This window comes from Chiloscyllium plagiosum, chromosome 15 (genome assembly GCF_004010195.1).
Source record: "Chiloscyllium plagiosum isolate BGI_BamShark_2017 chromosome 15, ASM401019v2, whole genome shotgun sequence".
Classification (NCBI taxonomy): Eukaryota; Metazoa; Chordata; class Chondrichthyes; order Orectolobiformes; family Hemiscylliidae; genus Chiloscyllium; species Chiloscyllium plagiosum.
In genome coordinates this window covers 64,454,633-64,469,299 of record NC_057724.1, presented here as the reverse complement: position 1 = coordinate 64,469,299, position 14,667 = coordinate 64,454,633, and the positions used below count along the sequence as shown (strand labels likewise).

Here is a 14,667-nt window from a genome sequence, read left to right as displayed (position 1 = left end):
TCCAGAGGTGTGTAATAACATTTTTGGACAGGTTGATTAAAAAATATACAAACAGAAAGATTAAGTACGAGGACAAGCTTGATTCAGGTGAACATAGGATAAAATAGCTCTAGTTGTCCAGTGCAAGCTTTTGAAATTGATCTCCAACTCTTTTAAACTTTGTTTCTGCTGTCATTGGATGTTCTTGCCTTTTTCTGACATTTACTATTTATGTACGGACCTCCAAATATTCATTTCTATTTCAGTGCCCTTAGCACATCTTTAAAAAAAACTGAATAATGCAGGATAACTTTGATTCCAATAACTGACGCCAGGAAGCAGTCTCCTACATGGACATATGTTATAAAGAAAAAGCATGAGATCCAAACAAAGATGCTCTAAAGTGAATGTCTAATGTTGCAGAATATGGTGGCAGTACAACACAAGGCCATTGTGAATGGTAATTAGTGCAGAGTGTTTTGGATCACTTGATGAACTGATGAAATCTTTAAATAGTTGGTTGAAAAACGTGTTGAATGTGTATCCCATATTACTATGGGACTTACAACTGTCATTTGGTACACAGATGTTTCTATGTCATCATCCATCTGCATCACTGTCGAGGCCTTGTCCTGTTCTTTATTGCAGAGTCATGCAGCAAACGATGAAAATCTTGGAGACCAAATGTACTATGAAGCACTCTGTTATCTGTCAGGATATTTAAGTGCTGTTGTGATGCCAATATGTTTTACAAACATTCTGGGAAGTAAATGTCTTCTTCTACATTGGATTCTTTTTCTGATGTAACACACCTGGGTTGAATAGGATCGTCTTGGTTTATGAATGGCAACACTTATTTGATATCAAAGACCACCTTCATCCTTCACACTCAGAGCCAGTGTCTTCAAATGAGAATGACACAGATAAATTCCTTAGAATGAAAACTTTGTGGCTGATACCTGAAAAGCAGGCATCACCCATCATGATCTGGAGTTCTTAATCTATGCAAAATCATTTGTTTAAAACATCCATGTTCAGCAGATTGTTAGTTATTTCAGATATCACTTGTGCTAGCCCCAAGGAAACTGGTTATATCAAACTTGAGAGAGTAGGTGACTTTGACTGCCACTAATAATGCTATTCCTGTGCTGCAAATTATCTGTAGGCGTCCTTCTTGAAAATGGTGCAATATTGAAATTGTTTCTGTGCCGACCTGGAGCTTGATGAGGCAGTTCCTGTTAATCATGATATTGCCAGGTCTAGCGAATGAATATCTAGAACACGCGTGTGCTACTATTAGGTGTAATAGCCAATTAATAGTGTTGCCAAATCAAAATGACATTTGCGTTTACAGAAAGAAATATTAGAATAATAGTTTTGCTCCTGCAAAAACCCAGAGTTCTGAACTAATGACACAGAATCACAGAGTTTTGGCTACTGCTCTATTAACCCAAGTTCTGAACAGAACTTATGATTCTGTATAAGTTCAAATGCAACAAAATTATTTTATCTGATGTCTGGGAAATATGTACTACCCATCATGTTCTGGACATTATTATTCGTGCAAAATCCCAGCACAAAGTTGGGAAATTTAAATTCTGTTAATTGACTGATTAAAAAAATCTGGAACGAAACACCAAGTGAGAGTAACAGTGACCATTAAGCCATTGAATTATCACAATTATCTAATTCTGGAAAGTCTGTCTATATACAGCAAAGTGTCCATTACTGCAGAATACATATTATCAATATAGCGAACAATTCAAAACTGCTGTAAAACAACAAGAATAAAACTCTCCAGTTTGTATATTGCTTCATTTTGACACTGCTTTTTCTCATCTGTCCTAATAAGTTCCTTACCTAACTTGGTGTCGAATTTCATTTGGTAATGCTTCTGTGAAGTACCTTGGGCCTTCTTATCATATTAATGGCACAATATAAATGCAAGTTTTTTATTGCATGGTTTACCTTTTCAAGGTTTAGCATGGATCATGTGTTTATTTCTTTTAACAGAACATACTGTAAATACCACCTCTCAAAACAGAAAACGCTAACTTAAATAAAATTATTACACAAGACTTGGAACTTAACCTCTGCCTTCCCAACATTCCTCCATTTGTCATGGAGAAAGAAAATCATAAACTAGGGATCGCAAACACATCGCTGTTTCACGGAAGATCTGCTTTATCTCACTTTGATGCCAATCTTTGAGTCTTCATAATAGTTCAAAAGAAGCTCAATTCAAGTTCAATGAGTAGCTATTAGGCATATTCCAGACCTCTGCCTTAGTACTGGATCTAGTAAAAATTATGGATTGATCTTTTCAACAGGAGATTCTGGCAAGTGTAATGATTATTTTAGTGGGCTGGGTTGGATGGAGGACTTTTCTTGGGGGAGGAATGTCTATGGAAAAATCTTGTTGGTGAGGCAGTCTGTATCCTTAATGTTTCTCAACTTCATTTTCAAATCGAATCTTCTAGCCTGCTGGAGTATGCTCCACTTTTGTCTATTTTTGTACTTCAGCTTCTATCTTCCTCAGCGCCCACATCAATGATTAGAAAAATAGGTTCATTACAAAGAAAATTAGAATTGAATTCTGGGGCTCTTCTGGTGCAGTGGCAGTGCCCCTTCCTCTGAGCCTATAAGGCCTGGGTTAAAGTCTCAACAGTTTCGGAGGTGTGTAATAATCGCTCTTTACAGGTCGATTAGAAAAACATATAAAAACAAGAGTTTAATTTTGCCCTTATCAAGCTTTGCAGGTAAATTAATCAATTAGAAAACATGGTTAACTTACTGTATTTAATAGATGAAAAGTTACTATGGATGATTTGGTGATGAGAAAAAAATGTCCAGTTGTGTAAGAGCATTTCTGGACATCAAAATAAATTTTGTTTTTGCCCAAGAGGGTGCTGGCTTCTAGACAGAGAAATTGTCCAGAAGGGCAAGGTGGAAACTGATGCTTCTATTAAACTATAGATTTACAATAAAATCTTTTGCTATCTAATTAAACATACAGAAAGCATTGTCTGAAGCAGACAGATCTGATGATCCCTCCTCCAACTGCCTCCAAGCTCATATTCTCCCAACCCCATACAGCTCGTTTCTACCTCCTTCCCAAAATCCACAAACAGGTCTGCCCAGGCAGAACCATTGTTTCTGCCTGCTCTTGCCCCATAGAACTCATCTCATCCTACCTCGACTTAGTTATTTTCTCTCCTTGTCCAGTCCCCTCCCACTTACATCTGTAATTTCTGTGATAATTTAGGTTGGTTTCAGAATTTCAAGTCTGCAGGCTCCCAGCCACCTCCCCTTCACTATGGAAGCGCAATCCCTTTACACGTCCAACCCTCATCAGGACAGTCTCAGGGCTCCCCACTTCTTGCTGGAAGAAAGGCCTGAAAAGACCCCATCCACCACACCCTCCTCTGCCTGGCCAAGTTTGTCCTCATTCTGAACAACTTCTCCTTTAACTCCTTTCACTTTCTTCAGGTCAAAGAGGTGGCCATGGGTACCTACATGGTCCCCAGTTATGCCTGTCTCTTTGTGGGATACATGGAACATTCCTTGTTCCAGTCCTTTTCCGGTACCCACCCACACATTTTTTTTTATTACTTCCAGTGTGGAAACAGGCCCTTCGGCCCAACAAGTCCACATTGACCCTCTGAAGAGCAACCCATCCAGACCCATTCCTTTATATTTACCTCTTCACCTAACACTACGGGCAATTTAGCATGGCCAATTCACCTAACCTGCACATTTTTGGACTGTGGGAGGAAACGGAGCACCAGGAGGAAACCCATGCAAACACGGGGAGAAATGTGCAATCTCCACAGAGACAGTTACCCAAGATGGGAATTGAACCCGGGTCTCTGGCGCTATAAGGCAGCAGTGCTAACCACTATGCCATTGTGCCGCACATCTTGGACTATACACCCTCACATCCTATTGTGTGTAAAGACGCTATTCCATTTGCTCAGTTTCTCTGTCTCCACTGCATCTGTTCTGATGATTCCAACTTTGACAAAGGAGACTCTGAAATGTCCACCATCTTTCTCAATTGAGGATTCCACAGCACTACAGTTGACCTCAGCCAGGTCCATATAATCTCCCACACGTTCTCGGGTCAATGAATTCACTCTGTCTCCACTGCATCTGTTCTGATGATTCCAACTTTGACAAAGGAGACTCTGAAATGTCCACCATCTTTCTCAATTGAGGATTCCAACAGCACTACAGTTGACCTCAGCCAGGTCCATATAATCTCCCACAACTCAGCCCTCACACCCTCTCTGCCCTCCCAACACAATGAAAGGGACCCTCTTTTCCTCACCTATCATCCCACCACATGAACAGGATCATTAACCGGTATTTCTGCCACCTCTAGACTCATACATCCCCTCCCCTCCCTTGTCAGCCTTCCACAAGGACTATTCCCTGGGGCACCCTGATTCACTCCTCCTTCACTCTCAACATCTATCCCCACAGCCCCATGGCACGTTCCCCTGCAAAAAGGGGTAATACCTGCTCATTTAATTCCTCCCTCCTAAATATTCAAGGGCCCAAGCACACCTTCAGACGAAACAGCGCTTTACCTGCACTTCACTCAAACTATGAGATGGAAATGTGTTGCTGGAGAAGCGCAGCAGGTCAGGCAGCATCTCGGGAACAGGAGAATCGACGTTTCGGGCATTAACCCTTCTTCACTCAAACTAGTCTACTGCATTAATTGCTCACACTGTGGTCTCCTTGACATTGAGGAAACGAAGCGCAAACTGGGTGACTGCTCAGCAGAACACCAACATGGTTCTCAGCTAACTGAGCTGGTTGGAACTGGAGACAAGCTACAGAGACACAGACAGAGGAAAAGAACACAGAGGTGTGTGTAGTTGTTCTCCCTAGCAGAAGCTACCTGTTCTCTTTCCTTACTTGTTTGAGTGTATGTATATATTTCTAAGTAGGGGACAAGAAGGTAATTTAGGTATTAGTTAGTCGTGTCATATGTCAATGGTATATATCTGTTTACCTGTAGCTATAGTATAATTACTAAATTTAAAAATAATTTTGGGATGGTCCATGCTTTCTATAAATCTTGGTCTGAAAATCAGGTAAATTGGGTAACTGTAAATAAGTTAAACAGTTGGCACAAGTCTGGGAATAGCAGGACTTATGTTAGACTGTAACCGCAGACAGTTCATTTCCAGAAACCTTAGATATAATTGCCACTAAATGTAACTTAAGAGCCAAATCAATTGCTTAGGAAAAGGGAGTGATCCTGCATACCAGCGGCCAGATTAGGGATCTCTGAAACTGCATGTAGTGCCAGATGTAGAGGTAAACTAATGTAAATATCTGTAATATTCCAAGATACAACTTTGTTGCATCAACTATTAAAACAAAATTCAAATTATCCATTGATTTTATACTGATATTGGAATTGACTGTATATTCTAAATGAAATTGTGTCATCATTTTTTCCCCAAAAGCGTTGGTTTGGGATTCTTTTCTCTTCATGTTATGGGATTTTATAGGGACCATAACACTGGTGTTTCCCTCTCTTGAATTAAAAAAGGCTAAGCAGTGACTCGCAAGAGTTTTTCAAAATTAAGAAGCTTTTTGACATAGTTGATACAGTGAGAATGTTTTCTCTTGTGGGTAACGGCATAACTTCAGGCCATCATTATAACACAGTCATGAAAAAAATCCAATTCAAAATTAAGAACAAACTTATTTAGTAAAAGAGTGGTGAGAATGAGGAACACCAGGTGTAGTTGGAACAAATAATATTGATGCATTTAAGGGGAAAAGTCAAAGAGCCTGTTTCTTCTCCATACATCCTAATTTACTGTATTAATTTATGGGATGTGACAGTTACTTGCTAAGAAAAAATTTACTTCCCATAACTAATTGCCTTTGACAAAGTGGAAGTAAGTTAGCTTTTCTTGAGCCAGTATTGTCCTTAACATGTAGGGATATGGACCAAATGCAGGCAAATGGGTCTATTTTCTCTTGGTAAACTTCATCAGCATTGACGAGTTGGACAGTGCTGTTTCAATGCTATTTGGCTGTATGACTATTAATCTGGCTTCATTTCTCTCCTTCTTCATTCCTGATTAACATATTTGTGCTTGTTTTCTTTTAATTCATAACTATGTGATTAGATTCCAGGAAATTTTGAAAAATCAAAGCCATTGCTTTCATTATTCTTGTACATGCTTTAAAACACTAACATGAAGACCATCAGGTCCAGGAATTTGTTTAGTTCATATAGGATTAATTTTTTCAGTACTATTTTGTTTACTAATAATTTCCTACGTCGTCAGTTCTACACCAAAACTGTGAATTAGACAAGACTATTGAATTTAGTCATAGAGATGTACAGCACGGAAACACACACTTCGGTCCAACTTGTCCATGCCGACCAGATATCCCAACCCAATCTAGTCTCACCTGCCCGCACCTGGCCAATATCCCTCCAAACCTCTCCTATTCATATACCCATCCAGATGTCTTTCAAATGGTGCAATTGTACCAGTCTCCACCACTTCCTCTGGCAGCTCATTCCAAATACGTATCACTCTCTGAGTGAAAATGTTGCCCCTTAGCTCTCTTTTATTTATTTCCCCTCTCACTCTAAACACTCTAGTTCTGGATTCTCCGACCCAGGGAAAAGACTTTGTCTATTTATTCTATCCATGCCCCTCATGATTTTATAAACCTCTATGAGGTCATCCCTCAGCCTCCGACGCTCCAGGGAAAACAGCCCCAGCCTATTCAACCTCTCTCTATAGCTCAAATCCTCCAACCCTGGCAACATCCTTGTAAATCTTTTTTGAACCCTTTCAAGTTTCACAACATCTTTTCAATAGAAAGGAGGCCAGAATTGCATGTAACATTCCAACAGTGGCCTAACCAATGTCCTGTATAGCTGCAACATGACCTCCCAGCTCCCATACTCAATACTCTGACCAATAAAAGAAAGTATACCAAATGCCCTTTTCACTATCCTCTCTACCTGCGAATCCACTTTCAAGAAGCTATGAACCTGCACTCCAAGGTCTCTTTGTTCAGCAACATTCCTTAGGACCTTACCATTAAGTATATAAGTCCTGCTAAGATTTTCTTTCACAAAATGTAGCACCTCACATTTATCTAAATTAAACTCCATCTGCCACTTCTCAGGCCCATCTGATCAAGGTTCCATTGTAATCTGAGGTAACCTTCTTCGCTGTCCACTACACCTCCAATTTTGGTGTCATCAGCAAACTTACTAACTTATGCTCACATTCATATCAAGTATATAAGTCCTGCTAAGATTTTCTTTCACAAAATGTAGCACCTCACATTTATCTAAATTAAACTCCATCTGCCACTTCTCAGGCCCATCTGATCAAGATTCCATTGTAATCTGAGGTAACCTTCTTCGCTGTCCACTACACCTTCAATTTTGGTGTCATCAGCACACTTACTAACTTATGCTCACATTCATATCATTTATATAAATGATGAAAAGTAGTGGACCCAGCAACAATCCTTGTGGCATCCACTGGTCACAGGCCACCAGTCTGAAAAACAACCTCCACCACCACCCTCTGTCCTCTATCTTTGAGCCAGTTCTGTATCCAAAAGGCAAGTTCTCCCTGTATTCCATGAGATCTAACCTTGCTAACCAGTCTCTCATGGGGAACCTTATTGAACGCCTTACTGAAGTCCATATAGATCACATCTACCGCTCTGCCCTCATCAACCTTCTTTGTTACTTCTTCAAAAAACTCAATCAAGTTTGTGAGACATGATTTCCCATGCACAAAGTCATGTTGACTATCCCTAATCAGTCCTTGCCTTTCCAAATACATGTACATCCTGTCCCTGAGGATTCCCTCCAACAAACTGCCCACCGCCGATGTCAGGCTCACTGGTCTATAGTTCCCTGGATTGTCCTTACCACCTTTCTTAAACAGTGGCTTCACGTTAGCCAACCTCCAGTCTTCCGGCACCTCAACCTGTGACTATCGATGATATACATATCTCAGTAAGAGGCCCAGAATCTGGTACAAAGTGTAAAAAAATGTTTAGTTGTCACAATGACCTTTAAAATCAGATTTAAGATCTTAATTGAACTGAATCTAACTTTTTAAAAAAATGACACTTGTATCTTGTCTTAAAACATGTTTGCATTGTACATACATATACTATACATAGCTTCACTACATCAATTTAAATGTGCACCTTGTCAACCTTATTCAGAGATCTCAGCAGCTGTTACACTACCCATTGAATTGGTTGGTTATCTTGAAAAAATAATTACAAAATATAAATAAATGAACTTTTATTTGATGTAGGGGTAAATAAAGAATTTGCATTCACAGCAAATCTATTTAAGTAATTTAAAATTAAACGTATCAACGTCCATTTTTGCCTGGAAACAAAGGAGGTATGTTCTACAATTGCCAAAATCAGATATTTTGTATTTAATTTTAATAAGTGAGGCAAAGATTGGTTGCCTTATTTGGTAGAGAGGGTAATTAAAAAGTGTACTCTGATAAGAATGGCAAGAGAATGTGATTGAGGCAAATGTTCTCAGCAATACCTAGAGATCTAATTGTAAATAGAATAAAGATGGCAGATCTCAGCAAAATGCCATGGTGAGGTTACCTGACAGTTTCCTAAATCAAATATCTGAATCAAGTATGAACACTTTAAGTGTTCTTCAAGACCTGTTTTCTGGCCTGGTGTCAGTTTTCCCTGTGCTTATCTGTGATGCATCATTTTATAAAGGCATCATGCAAATTAAGCTGAATAATGTTTTCTAACTCTGCAGTTTGAAGTCACTCCCTTAATTTTGATTAAAGGTATATCTCCTTCAGGAGGTCATATGCTCTTACCACAACTGTATAAATGATTTATTTTTCTGCTCAGTTACATTGCATTTAACTCCTTTCCAAACACCAACTTGCTTTCTTTTATGGAGAAAGTGAGGTCTGCAGATGCTGGAGATCAGAGCTGAAAATGTGTTGCTGGAAAAGCGCAGCAGGTCAGGCAGCATCCAGGGAACAGGAGAATCGACGTTTCGGGCATAAGCCCTTCTTCAGGAATCCTAAAGAATCAGCCCTGAAGAAGGGCTTATGCCCGAAACGTCGATTCTCCTGTTCCCTGGATGCTGTCTGACCTGCTGCGCTTTTCCAGCAACACATTTTCAGCTCTTGCTTTCTTTTATACCTCATATCACAGTTACCACACCAAAACAAATGGATTGGCCACTGACTCGCTTCCAGGTTTCTGCAAATATCAGTTTGCAGCTTTAATGCAAGACTGCTGTGGAAATCATCTCATCTTCATTCCCAGTGGATTTTAGCATGGATGACAAATTGAAAATTTATCCCAGCAAGGTCATACATCACAAAATCGATTTAGATCTATATTTCAATTGGTGCATAAAATTCATACATACTTGACCTTCTGCATTTCTGATGCATGGTGGGTGTAATATAATCTGGGTCTGCTGTGATAGTTCATTGGGAATATGAAGAATAGATACTTAAGCAGGAGTTTCCACATTTAATTGAATAGTTGTCCAGTAATTAATTACTGTCATTAAGTTTGCTACTTGAAAGTGCTGGAAACTTTTTTTACACATGCCCCATTGATTCTTTCCTCCTCAGGGTCTTCTTCATTCCACATAACAGTTCCTCTACTGATGCTTCTTTTGGGACTGCAGAACATGATATCTCTGAACAATTCCAGTGGTACAATGTTCACTAGGTATGCTTATTGCATGATCGATTTACATCCTTTTGGAGATGGGTTGCTCGTTCTTTATTTTGCTGCTCCAATTCTAGGATTCCATACTTGTGCAATCAATCATAACTCAACAGTATTCTGTCTGTCAAGATCCATACTTCTCATATGTAAATGTCTTCATGTTTTGATGCACTGTTAAGTTGCACAGAGTGAATGAATTGTGGTAACTTTCAAGATAACTGGCAATTATCTACACGGTGGAAATTAAAACTGGACATTGAAGAAAATTATTTTTATTCATAAATGCTGTTGAAAGATGTCTCAATGAACATATAAGTTCCGTCAATGAGAGTATTAACTTTGGAGAAAAAAAGTGAAAAAAACTTCCTGTTGTTACTAGTAGTTGGTAGAACAGCAATAAAATCATTCAACCAGCAAGCAATGTATCAGCAATATCATGTGAGCAGGAATACACTGGTTGTTCTGTTAAGTGTCCCTTCACATAGCTTGAAAAAACCCAGTGCCATGGTAGTTGAATGCAGAAGACGACTTTCACTCCCATAGTAGAGCCACTCCCCATGAGTGAGGATTATTGGTTTCATTGCAGACATCACAGTTCTAAGACAGCCTCTTTAGTGAGCTATACATTAATCTTTCTGGAATCCTTCAAGTTCTATTCTTAAATAGGCATATTCTATCACCGAAATTCTTAAGATATCAGATAGGGAGAGAAAATAGATTGACAGAGAAATGGAGAATTACCACTTATTCAATTGGAGGGGAGGAGAACTGTAAACATGCAAGTTTGGAAACTTTATGCATAAGTTGGCATGATTCAAAACATGGGAAAATTATTTACAGGGTTACTGGTGGTGTTCACCCAACTAACTCTATACTGTTTATGAGCCCAATGTCAGTAAACTTTCAATTGTTTGTTAAGCTAAGTTGATGAAAAGTATTATTGCACTGGTTTGAAGCATTATCCAAACCCTAGTTAAAACACTATGCCACATTCCCTTGCCCTAGTTCAAAGTAAAAACAAATTGGCTAATTAACAATACAGTGGTGTGGTGGTATAGGGATCAGATAAGCCTAATTGCAACAAAGATTGCCATTACTAAGCATGACTATCTTGGTGCCAATTCCATCCTAAAATGATTACGTTTACTGCTCCAAGAACCGCTAAGATGGTACAGTAGGAGTTTACTTCACTCAAGTCATTGGTGTGGGTTGTGCCACTCCTGGATTTAAGCACAGAATTAGACAAAAGCTTCAGTGTCATACAGAGTTAGCACAGCTTTGTTGGAAGATAACATCTTTTGGATTAAATATATAACTGAGGCTACATCTGTCAATTCAGATGCATATAAAACATCTTTGTAAGTTTTCAATCAAGACAGGCAATTTGGTGATGGCCTGATATCCTTCTTTTACCCAAAACTACCAAACAAATTAACTATTCATTCATTTAAAATTGTGATTCGAGAAGCCAAACTGCAAACTAAATTGATTCCCAGGTTTGCCTCAGAAGAACGGTGACTGCATCCAAAATAACTTAATGAATATGAAGACCTTTGCCATGTTGTCAGGACATAAGGCAAGAGAAAGATACAAGTTATTTCTTTAATAGGCAAATAACAAACATGAACTTATTAGTATATAGCCACAGGCTTAACGAAACAAGAATGATGTAAAATAAATTTTATAGAGAAAAACTGCAATTTGCAATATATATCAATGTGAATGGTTCCTGTGGCAATGAGAGTTTGAGCCTTTATTTTATGAATGTGGATTCCAGAAAATAGAGAAGAATCAAATTAATTTAAATTATGTGAAAATCAGCTAATAAATACAGCACATCCCAAGGTGAAATTTCTGTTTTTATGTTAAATAGAATTGGTAATTTTTACAACATATAAAATTATTTCTACAGATAATATCATAATCTAAGATGTCAGTTGCTAAATACCGAAGTAAAGACAAGCTCGATGTAACAGACTGACGATATAGTGGATGTGAATTGCAATTTCTAAAACCAAAATTTCTATTTTCTAGGATGAGGAATGTTTGACTTTTATAAAATCTGAAAAAAGAAATGGGTTCAATAATAAAACATATAATAAATCATATTTTTTTTACTGGTTTGCACATGTATACCTGCATGTTATGTATCATAAATTCACAGTTTGAATGATGCCAGTGAAACACAGTATTCAGAAAGTGCTCTTTCTTACCTGGTAAAACCTTTGCCCATTTGACAACACGTACAAGTTGTCTTTCCCCTAGTTCATTGAGACTTGTTAGCAAACTGGTGGATGTATCAGGCTGTGTATTATCATAGCCTGCATACACCATATCAGGCTCGATGGACTGCAGCACAGCAAGAAACAGGGGTTGACACTGAAATTTCTGCATCCTTGGTACACCAATCCTTGGGACAATGGAGACAGTGGTATTCTGTTGCTTTTGCACAACTGAAGAGTCGGTATCCTCTGCAGTTTGGAATGGTCGTGCATTCTTTAATTTTCGACCTTGAAAATAAAATTACAAAATGGTAAGCTCTGGGGTTAACAAAAATAAAAAGAGACAAGAAGTAAAATTTATTAAAAATTGTAATAAAAAATTAATTTATGTTTGTAATGAAGAAAAATGAATGGCAATTCAGTCAGCTCAGATACGTGCTTGTGCAAGTTAGTTCAAACGGAACTGAGTGTACATGTGGAAGGGTAAACCCTGGCGCAGAAACGAATCCTTAACTTATCAGATGTTCTGTGAAGAATGTAGACCAACTCAACCATGACATTTATGCGGACGAAGTCACATAAGCTTGCAATATGAGTGGAGATATTTAATAATGTAAACACTTTTTTGAACCTAATAAGTTGTTGGTGATAGGATTTAATGTTAAAACAACTTCACCAGTTGTGGTAATTACTGTATGTGTGTCAATGCCAATTACTATCAGCATATGTTTACGACCATTTCCTATCCTTGTCAGGGTCAAAGGGACCTACTTACAGTGGTAGAGGAAAACCATTAATGAGTCTTAACAAGAAGAGACTCGTGATAAACTAAATGCAGCTTATTGCTTGATAACAAGCAGGTACAAAATATATTAGCAAGTTAAACACTGTTACTAGGACTGAGGGGACTGAGATAACATACTTGTCCTCTGAGATCCTAAGATTTTCTGCCTTTCCCCACTGAAGTCCTATGACAGAATTAGATTGGTCAGATCCTAAGACAGTCTCCAACATTAATGTTTTCAGAACAATTACCTTATATAATATCACTTCTAAAGTGCCAAAACACGATCCAGTAATCTATATTCTTACGAATTTCCTTCATAAATGACTTCTCAGTTGAAATAAATACTTTTTTGTAATGTCCTTGATTCTGTGCCAGGCAATTTCCTCTTGACAGTATCCTGGATCTCTGTGTCCTGAATGTGTGGATATTAGTCATTGGGGCGGCACGGTGGCTCAGTGGTGAGCACTGCTGCCTCACAGTGCCAGAGACCCGGGTTCAATTCCCGCCTCGGGCAACTGCCTGTGTGGAGTTTGCACATTCTCTGTGTGAATTTCCTCCGGGTGCTCTGGTTTCCTTCCACAGTTCAAAGATGCGCAGGTTAGGTGAATTGGCCATGTTAAATTGCCCGTAGTGCTAGGTGAATTAGTCAGGGGTAAATATAGGGGGGGTGGGTTTCTCTTCGGAGGGTCGGTATGGACTTGTTGAGTCGAAGGGCCTGTTTCCACACTGTAGGTAATCTAATCACCTCAGCTTTGGCTCCCACACAGTCTTATGCAGTTCATCCTCAAACTTTTCGGAACAAATCTTTACACCCAATCTGCTGATACACGTGTGCTCAAGTATGTGAACTCTATATTCCACCATGTAGAATAAGTCTTCATTTTCCTTCCAGTTGTCTTAATGATGAGCCCAATATATTTACATACTCAGTCATGTTACTTGAGGATTGTACTTAGGATGTTACTTAGCGCTGACATTAATACTTGCAGTGGATTTTTATCTGACATCAAATATGGATCAGCTATGACAATTTGTTCACCAGGCTGTGTTAATAACTTAGTTAAAGACTGGTCATTGAGCTTATTCTTTTTCTCCTCATTTGTATCTTACTGTAAACGCTGCAGGTTTAGGTCAACTGAATTTTTTTCAGCAATGAAAGGACTAACACTGATTGTGTTCTGACAAACATGCGTAATCACAGATTTCACAATGAGTTATGAGATGTTCAATCCATCTTGAGATCTGATTGAGCTCTCGCTGTAAACCTGGCAATTTCTAATTGTCCCATCCAGGACAATTTTCAAAATGGAAGCTAGAATAATGAGTCTTCTCTCATACACGTAAGTCATCTATGATTTTGAAATATGCCTGCTCTCAAAATATGTGTTCTCAACCAATCCACTGAATTTCTGATCTGATCACAATGTTGGCAAACGGAAGCACATTCGCAGTTTGTCTTTTGCTATTGTCAAATTTGCCGAAGTTAGTTTGGCTTGCTGGTCAGTGGCTCGTCAGTGGCTCTTCTTGGCAAGATAAAACATTTCGTTTTGGTATAACAGTTAATTCCAAAAAAACATGTTTTCTCTTTTAAGGTTCTTCTATCAGTCTGGGAAACTGAATGAAACCTTCTACCAGTAGTCTATCACCAATTGTTTGACAGCAATTTGTTCCTGGACCCATTATTCTTTAGTTCGATTGTCTTTGTTTGCTGTCGACACAAATTAGTTAAATAAAAACCGAAAGAACTGCGGATCCTGCAAATCAGAAACAAGAACAAAAATTGCTGAAAAACGCTCAACTGGTCTGGCAGCATCCGTGAAGAGAAATCAGAGTTCATGTTTCAGGTCCAGTGACCCTTCCTCAGAACTGATAGTAGCTAAGTAAATGTTTGCTTTTATGCAGAAGATTGTGTGTGTGTGT

At 38.6% G+C, this 14,667-nt stretch overlaps 1 protein-coding gene across 1 annotated transcript in view; it reads right to left on the bottom strand.

Moving 5' to 3' along the window:
• ar (androgen receptor) overlaps positions 1 to 14,667 on the bottom strand; it is a 232,944-nt gene that overhangs the window by 82,433 nt on the left and 135,844 nt on the right. Inside the window, exon 4 of the mRNA XM_043705049.1 lies at positions 11,952 to 12,248. Coding sequence (XP_043560984.1) covers positions 11,952 to 12,248 — 297 coding nt within the window. The remainder of the gene's footprint in view (positions 1 to 11,951; positions 12,249 to 14,667) is intronic.